At 47.8% G+C, this 12,223-nt stretch overlaps 1 protein-coding gene across 19 annotated transcripts in view; it reads left to right on the top strand.

Moving 5' to 3' along the window:
• The window catches only part of Lrrfip1 (LRR binding FLII interacting protein 1), a 108,630-nt gene that overhangs the window by 58,660 nt on the left and 37,747 nt on the right, over positions 1-12,223 (top strand). For 6 of the 19 annotated variants that reach the window (XM_090355136.1, XM_090355137.1, XM_090355121.1 and 3 more), the window contains exons 3-8: positions 418-435; positions 3,495-3,542; positions 4,665-4,709; positions 5,169-5,219; positions 7,636-7,674; positions 10,789-10,848. The exons of 6 other annotated variants lie outside the window; for them this stretch is intronic. In XM_090355136.1, coding sequence (XP_090211262.1) covers positions 418-435; positions 3,495-3,542; positions 4,665-4,709; positions 5,169-5,219; positions 7,636-7,674; positions 10,789-10,848 — 261 coding nt within the window. The remainder of the gene's footprint in view (positions 1-417; positions 436-3,494; positions 3,543-4,664; positions 4,710-5,168; positions 5,220-7,635; positions 7,675-10,788; positions 10,849-12,223) is intronic. 7 more of the 19 variants (XM_090355127.1, XM_090355129.1, XM_090355132.1 and 4 more) reach the window with 4 other exon arrangements.

Consider the following 12,223-nt stretch of genomic DNA (forward strand, 5'->3'; position numbering starts at 1 on the left):
CTGTGTGGATCTGAACACCGAAGCCTCATTCTTCTGTGTCTGTGAATTGACCAGTCAACTTTGTGATTAAGTCGCTACGCTTAATGCTTGAGCTGCTGCTATTTTGCAAAGAAAATCTTAAACTGTTTCCTAGTAGTGCCAGTACGTTATGGTTACTTCTGCATGAGAAATTACTATAATAACCCAGCCTGATTCTGGCAGAGACGTATTTTACTAGTGTTTCTAAATCAGGATGTAAGTGGGTGATAACACGGCTTTCTTCATCGGACTGCAGACATTCTTGTTCATGGTTTACCACCTTTGCAGATTTTTTTCACCCAGTGTGGCCTCTCCTCACATTTCTGATTATTTATAGATGTTCCTGTGGCTTTAATTGGATTTTCTGTTTTTCTCCTGTTTTTCTGTCCTTCTCTGTAGATTTATCAAGTTCAAAAGGTAGGCTCTTATTTATTCTTCCGTTTCTAATCTGCATGGACTGGTGTTTTTTCCTTGCCAAGATCTGGTCACCTCTGCAGAGCCATGCCTTGCACTGAAGATGGCTGCTGGCCACCTTGTCTGTGAGCCTGTCAGGAAGCAAGTCACATTTCTCTGCACCTAGCACTTCTCCCACCTGCCTTGAGGAATTAAATTGAGAACACAAATTCTAAGCCAGCCACTAATGGCTCACTCCTGTAATCCTAGCTACTCAGGAGGCTGAGATCTGAGGATCACAGATCAAAACCAGCCTGAGCAGAAAAGTCTGTGAGACTCTACAATTAACCATCAAAAAGCCAAAAGGAGAACTGTGGGTCAAATGGTAGAGTTCCAGTCTTGAGTACAAAAGCTCAGGGATAGCACCCAGCTCCTTAGTTAAAGCCCCAGGACAGCACCAAAAAAAAAAAAAAGAAAAGAAAAAAGAAACAATAACAATTCCAGCACAAAAGTCACATTTCAGAATTAGAAGAACCTTTTCAAATCATAGATTTGAAGAAGTCTTTCTAGATAGCTTCATTAGAAAGCCCTCAAAAATATCAGCCAGGTGCAGTGACTCACACCTGTAATCCTAGCTATTCAGGAGACTGAGATTTGAGGATTACAGTTCAAAGCCAGTTCACTAGCTTGAAACAAACCTGCTCCCACTCCCATGCTTGAGTCTTCCAGACTGGTGTACATCTCTGTTCCTGCCTGTCTGTGGAGGCAGCCGAGGTTTAAAGCGAGAAGGCCAGACACAGAAAATCTCGAGCAGTCTAGGGGAGCTGCTGACACCCTGAGGATTTATGGAACTTGAAAAAAAGTATGCTTCCAGTAGATGAAGATGAATCCCGTGTGCTTCCCAATAGGGGAATGTGTCCTGAGCCAGAGCAGCAAACCCTCCTCCGAGCTCTGGGACAATGGCAGGTTCAGGGTAGGGCAGGGTGGCCTGCAGGTCACTGGTGCAGTGCAGCAAGACATTGCTGTCCCTGGCCCACGACAGGGACCCACGCCGGCCATCTCCACTTGCATCCTTCCCTTCCTGCCCTGGATCACTGCAGGGTTTCTTGTTGATGCACCTGGGCACAGTGAGAATGTGGACTTTCGTAGGATGCACAGCTAGAGGGGACCTCCAGAAGTCCACAGCTGGGAGAAGCACGTGCATGCGAGTGTGTGTGTGTGTGTGTGTGTGTGTGTGTGTGTGTGTGTGTGTGTGTGTAGGAAAGGCTTTCCAGCACCTCTCTCAACTACTGCACATACATGGTTTCTCTGGAAACAAAGCTGTTTCTGGAAGTCCGGTTCCTTCCAAGGCAGTCTGACCCTCACTCCCTCTGCATGACTCACTCTGCTTGGCCCTAATCTGTGTTTGCTCTGGAGGGCTGGGCTGGTGTGGTTGGCTCAGCTGGGGCTGTACTGACGCTGGGTGCAGGGCGGGCACTGGGCACTGCTGTTGCCACGCTGCTCTCCCCCACGACGGGCCTGGGAATGTGACTGGGGTTACAGCACTGGGCCAGTGGCTGCCCAGGATTCCAGGGAAAGAGTGGGAGAACTGTTCTCACTGTTATCACACACAGACATCAGCCAATAGGTGACAGTGATTGAGGCAAAGAAAAAAGGCGAAACCAGAAAGACTGGTAACACAGATTTCTTTTGGAATTTAAGTTGTGAATACACACAGATCTCTTCTTTAAAAAGAACTATTTTCCCTATTTCCTTATGATTAAAAAAATGAGAGGAGATAAAGATGAAGCAGGCATAAAGACTTCCTTCTTACCCCTGTCAAGTCAGCCCCACTGAGTGCAAAATGACTGAAGTCTGTGGCAATCAAAGAGATTGAAGTTAAACGATGGTTTAACAAGTCCCTGCTGTGGTTGCCTTTCCCAGATCTATTCTAAGAAAATAGCTTTGTGAAAAAGAGGTGGCTCAGGTGGCTTTTATTTATTCTAGTTGCATATTGTTTAGTTTTTAAAGCATTGCTAAGTTTTCCTGATTTCTCCTCTTCCATTTTTTTTTTTTTTTTGGGGATTATGGGGCTTAAGCTCTGGGCCTGGGCGCTATCCCTGAGCTCTTCAGATCAAGACTACCACCCTACCCCTGAGCCGCAGCACCACTTCCAGTTCTCTAGTGGTTAATTGGAGATCAGAGTCTCTCAGGCTTTAGTGCCTGGGCTGGCTTTGAACCGCAATCCTCACATCTCGGCCAGCTTTTTTTTTTTTTGGTAAGAGTATAGTGTGTGAGGAATCACAGCTATGTTTTTTGAGATGGAGTTTGGTTTGTTGTTCCTTGATATTCTTACTGGAAACTGAGAGGAAAGTAAGCAGACCAGCAGAGTCCTGTTGTTTAATCCATAGCTCAGATTCCCATTTGATGCTGGGGTTATTATACTATGTGATGTTCTTTGAAGGTTAACAGGCATCATGAGAGGTTTACTGGCCAGGTAAACTCAGAGCTGTTAGCTAGTATAAACTCCACACCTAACTTGCAGATGCATGCCATTCTCTCCTGCTCACAGACCTCCGCAGGCTCCAGGCACTTTGCGTCCACAGCAGGCTCTAAGGACTGCTGATGGGTGTGAGTTCTCAGGCCTGTGTTCAGCATAGATTCCAGGAACCTGTGATCTAGAAGTCCAGGTCAGCCCAGAGCTTCTCTCTCTGGTCTCTGGGTTTCCTCTCTTCTGGAACAGCAGCACAGACCAGCCCTGTGCTGAGCTTCTTCTGAACAGGGTTCTTTCTCTTCACACGCTTGCTTTGAAGGCCCGGGAGCTTTCCTGAGAAGTTTGCGATGCTCCAGGTCTCTATAGAGGCCTCCCTGGCCCAGGAGTGCTTTGTCTGGGGGACCAGTGGCCTGCAGGGACTGGCTAGGCCTCCTAACATGCCCTGCCCTTCCCGTGCAGACCCCACTGAGCTGCAGCTGCTTTGCCTGGCATGAGACACAGCACCCCTTCCCCCAGTGGGGCTGGGCAGCAGGTGGGAGATGCATGTCCCAGCAGTTCCTGGCTTTACCATGGTGCTTCCTGATGAACTTTCTTTCCCTTCTGACTGTAGAAATACTACGGGCTGGATACGAAATGGGGTGACATCGAACAGTGGATGGTAGGCTTTTGATGCAATTTTAAGATACAAATGGTTTTTAATGTGCATGCAGTTCATTATGTGGGTAGATTTCCTAGTGCATCATAATTTGATAATGTTTTTCTTTGGGTCATCTTTGTGTCTGGTCTAACTATGTAGCCTGCATAGAAATGTCCAGGCCAGCTCGTGTGCCATGGCTTCTGCAGGGCTGCTGGCTGAATCTACAGGAGGGCAGATGTGAGGCTCAGCTTCCTGAGTCAGTTTCTCCACTGGAGACTCAAGCTAGGCATGTGTCCCTCAAGTGAGAACTTTCCAGAAAACCTTGAGTTAGCAGCCAGGCCCTGGTGGCTCACAGCTAGCCCTAGCTCCTCAGGAGTCGAGATGGTTCAAAGCCAGCTTGGCAGAAAAGTCTGTGAGACTTTTATCTCGTTAACCACCTCAAAAAAAAGCCAGAAGAGAAGCTATGCCATCTCTAAGCGAAAAAGTCAAATATGAACATATAGCCCTGAGTTCAAGCCCCAGTACCAAACGCACACACACGCTTCGATTTAGCCTATTTCATGCTGGCATAGGTAATTTATTTTAAGTCTTACAATAATTAAAAGTCTTGTATATGCCACTGAGAAAGAGAAAGAAAGCTACTAGTTAGAATCGGGAGCAGCTTTTCTGTAAATCATGACCCAACTCTAGATATGTCCAAAAGTGGAAACTGTGTGAGCCTTAGACTCCACACATTGAAGCAGGGTAGGATAGCATCCTTTCTGGAGATTTTTGTGGGAACGATTTCTCTTCTGATTCTCCAGAATGGAGAGTTGGCTTTTGAATGTTAGGGAAAACAGGTCAACTTAAACGGACCAGATTTCAGAGGTTTCAAAAGAATTAGACCTAGCTTCTGCCTAAGTGCTTTCTTGCTGATTATTAAAGCCTTGAAATAGTCCAATTACTTGTGTGTTCAAGAACTGAGAAGGCGTTTTGCCTGGGGTTACAACACTGAAACCTTTACACAGAAGCAAAGAAAATATTTAGTTGACATTTAGATGGGAGGGCACTTCTCTGTTTCTGTGGGACTGTTGTAAGGCATTTTGAAGCACCCTCCTCTGCCTGTCTCTAACTCTCTCTATTGTCTCCCTGTTGCTTCGGTAGGAAGACAGTGAGCGCTATTCGCGTAGGTCGAGAAGGAACACCTCGGTCAGTACTGCGTCCCTCCCTCACCTGGGCATTCAGTGGCTGAAACGTGAACGACCCTCACTAATGCCAGTGTGACTGTCTAAACAAAGACTGAGCTCTGCCGTCAGTATTTTGACCTAAGTTCAGTGAGCAGCATGTGTCTGGGGAATGTTTGAGTATTTACGTATTCCTGGTGTTTCTAGTGCTTTTTATGCTACTGAATACCCATGACTAATTTGCATAGCAATCTATACTGAGATTTATATGTAAGCAATCTGTAAGTTAGGCCTGTTTCCATACGCAGTCCTTGGAAAAAAGGGCACAAAATCCACAGTGCCATGGACCTGGGCTTATGTTCCGTTTGTTCTTGGGAGGGTCTGGGCCACCTCTCCACTGTGGAGTCTGGTCACCACGTCCCTTTGAGACTTGGGCTCTAGTTTCTGCACAGTATCTTCATGTTCTCACTCTTTCTTTCACCAGGCTTCCGATGAAGACGAGCGCATGTCAGTGGGTAGTCGTGGCAGTCTGAGGGTCAGTACCCTGAGTGATGGGTTGCATGGCCAGGGTGGGTGGAAGAAGCCCCTACATCCCCATCACACACCCTCTACCCTGCATCTCACAGCAGAGTCTGGTTGATGAGACACTAGAGTCTCAGCCGGGAGAAATGTATTGACATGTAAGAGTAGAAAGCATTGTTTTCCCACTTCACAAAGCTACAGAAGGCTGGTTCCCAGTGGCCCAGCATTGCTGGTATGCCGGGCAGGATTGTAAGGGCGCACAGCATTGTCAGCTGGTCCAGGTGCCCACTGTGTACTGGCTGCCCAGAGCAGGCCACATGGCTGTCACCACTCAATGACTCTGTGGGTGGAAGCCTCCGGCAGCCACCTGCAAAGGGACTGCCTACCTTCAGGGTCCTCTCTACTTAGCAATGATAATACAATCCCATCTTCACTGACAAGCTAATGGTTGGTAAACATGAATATGTATTTTTCTTTTTTTTTTTTTTCTCTCCAGTTGTGGGGCTTGAACTCTGGGCCTGGGCGCTGTCCCTGAGCTCTTCAGCTCAAGGCTACCGCCCTATCCTTGAGCCATGGTACCACTTCCAGTTTCCTGGCAGTTAATTGGAGATAAGAGTCTCATGGACTTTAGTGCCCTGGCTGGCTTTGAACCTTGATCCTCAGATCTCAGGCTCCTGAGTAGGTAGGATTACAGGCGTGAGCCACTATGCTCAGCAAATATGTATTTTTCTTTAAGCATTCCAAAAATCTTCACAATTATACTTGAAGCAGCCATGTACACTGGGAAGTGGAGAGACAGGCAGTTGAAAATTCCTCTTACTGTTGGTGTAACTGCATCTCATAGCAGCTAATCTGAGCCCCTCTACAGGACTGGTGGTGGGTTTGTCATCAGTGTGACAGTTGGCTCGTGCCATTCCTACGTTATATATGTAGGAAGGGTGCATTTACAGGGCTATTTGTTGTGATGCCATGCTGAGGTCATGGGTTAGCCACTCTATTGTCCTCACTGTCCCTGCAGTGATCTGCTGAACAGTGTGCTGCCATGTTTCAAGTGTCACCTTGCTTTTGGGAGCTCTCCCCTAGGCATATAGTCTTTTTGATGCCACTTAAATCCCTCGGAGGAAAGAAGATTTCTGTAACTGAAATACAGAGCCTCCAGCATCCGTAGCCAGGCCCAGCAGAACAGCTGCCCTGCTCCCAGGTGATGGAAATGCAGGTTCAGGGTCTGGAGAGTGACTCCCTGCAGGCAGCGCTAAAATCCCACCAGTGGACTTAGCATCTGAAGACATCAACGAACTTATTAATCTATTACTTGAACCATGCCCCAGCCCTGCCAGAAGAACTTTTGGTGGAAATGATGAGAGGAAAACTAGATTTATAGGGAGTGAAGGGAGAATAAGAAACTGAAACAGAAAACGAGTCTCCTATACAATGTTCCATCTGCAGACCTGTGAGGAGTTCTGTGCAAGAGTTTATGTGCACTTGGTTTTCTCGGAGGCTTCCTGACCCAGAATGTGAAAAATCTGCAGTTTTCCTGAGTATTTTTGGCTAGGGCAGCCTTCATCTCACTTGCAGTGTCTTAGCTGACCTATCTGGTGTGTTTGCTGTGGGATGTGGCATTTCTTACAGAAGCCCACAGATAAATAAGAGCAGGGGAAAGTCCCTGGGGTTTTCACTTTTTACTGCTCCTTCCAGTGGTGCACTTGAGCTAAAGAACTAGACGTGTTGAAAACCACAGGAACTTGGGAACTTGGATGCTGAACATGAATCAAAACTCCCAATTTGCATAAGTCCAGAGCAGGCCCGGCTGCCTTACGATGCCTGTGTAGGTCCCAGTTCCTCGTGATGGCATAGAGTCCTGATTCCTGGGGGCATGGTGGGTGTCACCTCTTCACCCATAGTGACCAGTGAGTTGAGCCCTGCACAGAGAGCATGTCTGCTGGTGTGGTGTGTTCTGACATTCTGAGATCTTCACTTTATAAATGGCGAAGACAAACATTTATATTTCTCACCCTCCACAATGCTGGCCTGCATGCGGCTAGCCCTGCTGGCCAGGAAAGCTTTACCCTCCTGTGCCTAGTACCGTGCACCCTCAGAGATGTTTGGGTATCCTAAGTTTTTAATTTTTCTTCCTCAAAACCTAGCGGTGATACACCTAGTAGCCTTTCCTCCTGGTTAGAGCATTATGTAAAGAGGAAGTCGCATTGCTCAAACAGTTTCATAATTCACCCATTCGACACTGTTGTAGTCTTACTTAACATCCTGGAGATTATGGTGACTGTCATCCCTTTTATACACAGTTGGGAGATCCCAGAAGTCATAGAAGGCGTGTCCATGTTAAGGTGGTAAAGACCGCCTGGCTTTAGTGTTAATGTTTTCATTTTCTCCTGCCCCCGCCTTTCCTGCTCTCCTCTTTCACATCCTGACAGGCGCAGTCTGAGCTGGAGTGCGGGGGTCCTCACGCCTGGGTGAGCTGGACAGATGGACTTTGCTGTGTGACCCTAACTGTGTGGTGTGATGGTCCATAACAGATAGTGCTTCTGCTAACTTCACAGAAAAGCCCAGTGTGTCTGTCCCTCCAGTCGTCTTCACTCAGTCAGACTGTGCACTGGGGCCTCCTCCCAGGGCCCTGACCCTGCCTGACCCTGTGGATCTCAGGTCCCAACAGGGACCTGGGGGGGGAGGGGAGGGGAGGGACACTGTTCATTGCCACATGCTGTGTGTGCGCGGTTAAGCACCACCTGAAGTCATTTTGCCCAATTGAAAAAAAAAAGTACCATTTTCCTTCATTTCATTTTATTTCATTGTTTGCTAGTCCTGGGCCTTGAACTCAGGACCTGGGTACTGTCCCTGAGCTTCTTTTGCTCAAGGTTGGCACTCTACCAGTGCTAGCTAGCCCCAAAGCACCATCTCTGGCCATGCAAAATTGGGTGTACCCTTTGACTCCTCTGGCCAGGAAATGCTGTCTGGGAAAACACAAATAAAGGCTTTCAGTGTAAGCTTGGGTTTTGGGGGTACAGGTATGTGCCTGTCATCCCAGCCAAGCAAGAAGCTTCAGGTAAAAGATGTGTGTCTCGACCGGCCTGGGAAAACCTCAAGACCTGAAAAATAACGACAATCAAACAGGACTGGGTATGTGGGCCAAGTGGTCAAGCACCTGCATAACAAATGTGAAGCCCTGAGTTCAAACCCCAGTACTGCCAAAAAAGAAAAGTGAACTCTCAGCAGAAAGCACTGCTTCCCGTTGAGGTGACAATCATAGTGACTCTCACAGCCTGTCCTGTGTGACTTCATCTTGTATTTTGTATTCTATTAGGTCTGTGTTTCAAAACTATTCAGCAAATTCTTGTTGGTTTTTAAGTTCCCAGTGATAGTGGATAAATAGCGCTGCATCTGCCCCAGGTGTGGAGCCTCCTCAGGGCCGGTGAATGGGGGCACCGAACTTGATGCCTGAGTGCAGAGAGCACGTAGCTTCACATGAAGCTCTGGGCAACCATCCTGCTTCATGCCCAGCTGTACAGCCACCCGAGCTGGTGAGACTGCAGCTAGCTCTAGCCAGGAGGAAGATAGGACCTAGTAAGATTCAGGATGTGTCCTATATGGTATCTGCTACTGATTTATCTGCGCACCATTCCAAGGATAGATGAGAGCATTTCTGCAACACTGTAACTAGCAATTCTTGTGTATTTGAACCTTTTTCTAGAGGGTTAGTCTTTTACTTTTAATCTCACAGTAGATTTTAAGTGCCCATCGTTGAGGGAATAAATTAATTACAAATTAGCAGAGATCAGAGACATATATGGATTTTGTGTTTGCAGCGTTATTAATCAGAAAAGCTAACAACTGGCTTTGCATGGTTCTTGAAGCCCCTGATGCCTTAGGGATTGCATGGTGTGGTTAAATTCTGATTTTGTTTGTGTGACCTGTGTATCTGCTGTTAAATACTTAAATTGGGGGTCAGGAGTGTTGCCCAGTGGTAGAGGGCTCGCCTAGCATAAATGAGCATCCATGAGTTGAATTCCTGAGAACCACACATACAGAAAAGACCCGAAGTGGTGCTGTGGCTCAAGGGTAGAACATTAGCCTTGAGAAAGCTCAAGGACAGTGCCTGAGTTCAAACCCCAGGACTGGCAATAAAACAAAAACAAAATCATAGATTGATTGGCTAGATGCTGGTGGCTCCCAACTGTAATCTTAGCTACTCAAGGAGGCTAAAATCTGAGGGTTGCAGTTGAAGCCAGCCTGGGCAGGAAAGTCCCTAAGGCTCTTATCTCAAATTAGTAGAGCATTAACCTTGAGCAAAATAGCTGAGGGACAATACCCAGTCCCTGAGTTCAAGCCCCAGATGGGGGCACACACGAATGCATTGATCTGAGAATATCTTCTTTAACCTGCAGCAGTGTTTCTCAGTGTTAAAGCACTTATTCCTCCAGGGACAGAGATTGCCATGTCGGGGCCATGCTCCCACATGGCATTGCCACGGAGCAGTGCTCTGCAGCACTGACCAGCCTGTGAACAGCACATGTGCCCTACTCGTAAGGGGTCCTGAGAATAGAACTCTGTAGAGCAAACTGACTTCATATGAAGTTGATACGCTAGGGGTGTTTTATTCTGATGCTGTGACAGTTGTTAACCCCTGTTACCCTCCTGTACCCACACCCATCCATATAGATGCACCGAATAGGATACTTGGTGTTCTGAAAGAAGGTGAAATCCCTTTCTATGTGATGTCAGCAGGCTCTGGGGACATGTCCAGGGAGGACATGCCCTATGACAGAATCCCATTGTGTGGCAGTTGGGATGGGGGGGTTCCCCAAAGCTATCCAAGTATGCTTTCCTGCATTTTCCTGGGAAGTTTGAAGAAACATATGACAAACCAGGGCATGCCCTTGCTCTAGCACATCGGCTTTCACAGCTGCCGTGGACTGGTGACTTGCCCAGGGTCACATGACATGGCCACTGCTCCATTTGGAACTCTCGCTGTGACCCAGTGGCACCTCTGTCCATCTGCCCCGGGTGTGCAGGCTCCTCCTCCTCTCTCTGTCTCTGGTACATTATAGCCCTTACCATAAGATCAGAGGTTTCCTTCAAGGTTGATAAGGACATATTTTGTTTTATTTATTTATTGGGGTCGTGGGTCCTGAACTTGGCCTGGGCACTGTCCCTGAGCTCTTTAGCTCAAGGCTAGCACTAGACCCAGTCACTTCCCCACCAGCCTGGCTCCCAGACTTCCTGGAAGCTGGCAGATCCATAGCGATGTCATGGACTGGACACAAGAAAACTGTACAGGAAGTGGCAGCACCAGAACAAGTGTCTCACTGCACAGGGTCAAAAGAAGGGGCCATAAGACCAGGAGTGACTGGTGACATTAAGCTGACTAGTTGATCACCTGACCATGCTGCTTTTTCTTGAGTTGAAGCAGTATGGACAGGAGGCGCAGGCAGTTGGGCCCTGCCAAGATCTGTCTGTGCCCCTCACCCCTCCCTCTCCCCCTGCATGGCTTTGTCCCAGCTCACTCTGCTGGTTGGTCAGTGTCTCCATTTGCATACTGATCTGACTTTCTCTCTTCTTCACTGAAACAGACAAATGGCTGTGATGGATTGTGGTCTGGATCACAGGCCCAGAGTAGAAGATCTGGCAGGGTTGGTATAGTATGCTTGCATGGCACAACATTCAAGGAGGTTGCTAACAAGCTGCTAAAATGTAAAGCTAGCATCTTTGCCCTTTTTATGTAATTTTTGTTGGGTTTATGTATTTTTCTAACCTTCAAAATATTCTCAATGTCTTTGAACATTCTTCGCATAATTCCCATTCTAGATTTCAGTGGTCAGTTTTGCTAAGCATCTCTAGGATTGTAAGTCACCTCTGTTGTGTCTCAGCCCTCAGAACACACGTGCTGGTCTGTGTTCTGGTAAGTTCCACTTTCCTGGAGACTCGAGTCCGTGTTCTCCCGGCTCTCCAGGCCTGGCCGTCATGCTGCTAGCACCCATATGAAACGCTCGTGTAGACATGAGAGCCCACGTCCCCCGGAAGGGGAAGAGAAGAGAGCAGAGCTAGGATGGCTGAAGTGCAGAACTGCCAGCGAGAGGCACAGAGGATAGAGAGGAGAGCCAGGTCCTAAGCACGGGGTCAAGGAGAACAGGGCAGGAAGCTCATGGGGAGACACCAGGTACACTGGAGACTTCTTAATTACATCTCAGGATCTGCGCAGCTCTCACCTGGGTTAACAACGAAAAACTTCCTGTTCTGACTGCCCTGTTGTTTCCTTTTAGTGATACCTTTTAAAGTATGAAATTTAATTCTTTTAAGACACACTTAAATTGTATTTCTGGGCTTCATATGGCTGGTGCATGCACAGGAGCATATGTGTGTATGTACACACACATGTGTAAACACACACACACACACACACGTGTGCACACAACATGGTCACAGCTTTCCCACACTGGCAGAACAGGTTCCTTTGATCTTCCATGCTGGGTTAGGAGTGCATGTGAGCTCAGTGTATGCCCGCTAAGTGTTTTAGTCATTTTAGTGTTTGTCACCCCACATGTGATGCCCATTAAGACAGCAGGCATTGCAGGGACAGGTGCCTGCGGCCCGATCACTGCTCTACATGTACAGCAGCTGTAGACAGCACCCTGTGGACAGTGCCCTGTGAGTGGTCTGTAGGATGCTGAGCTTTGTCTCACATGTTCGCAGTAGCCACAGCTATGGTGGGACAGTAGCCCTGTGTTTCTTGGTTCTCCTCGGCAGCTCTTCAGAATCTGACTGTCTGATTTGTATAGCTGATTCCACTTATCCCCTCCAGCTGCCCCCACATCCCACTCCTGCCCAGGCCATCCCTGGCATGGCGTGGCCCTCATGCCCCTGGCAGGATGAGGTGGCACCCAGCTCTGTGTTGTGCCTGTGGCCTTGCATTTCCCTCTCTGATTTTGTGTTAATGACAGGGAAGTGTGCTGAGATTTAGGCCAAACCTCTAGGAATCAAACACGAAGGAGCTGGTTCTAGCACTGC

The sequence above is a fragment of the Megascapheus bottae genome, chromosome 21 (assembly GCF_031878675.1).
Source record: "Megascapheus bottae isolate mThoBot1 chromosome 21, mThoBot2.hap1, whole genome shotgun sequence".
In the NCBI taxonomy this organism is placed as follows: domain Eukaryota; kingdom Metazoa; phylum Chordata; class Mammalia; order Rodentia; family Geomyidae; genus Megascapheus; species Megascapheus bottae.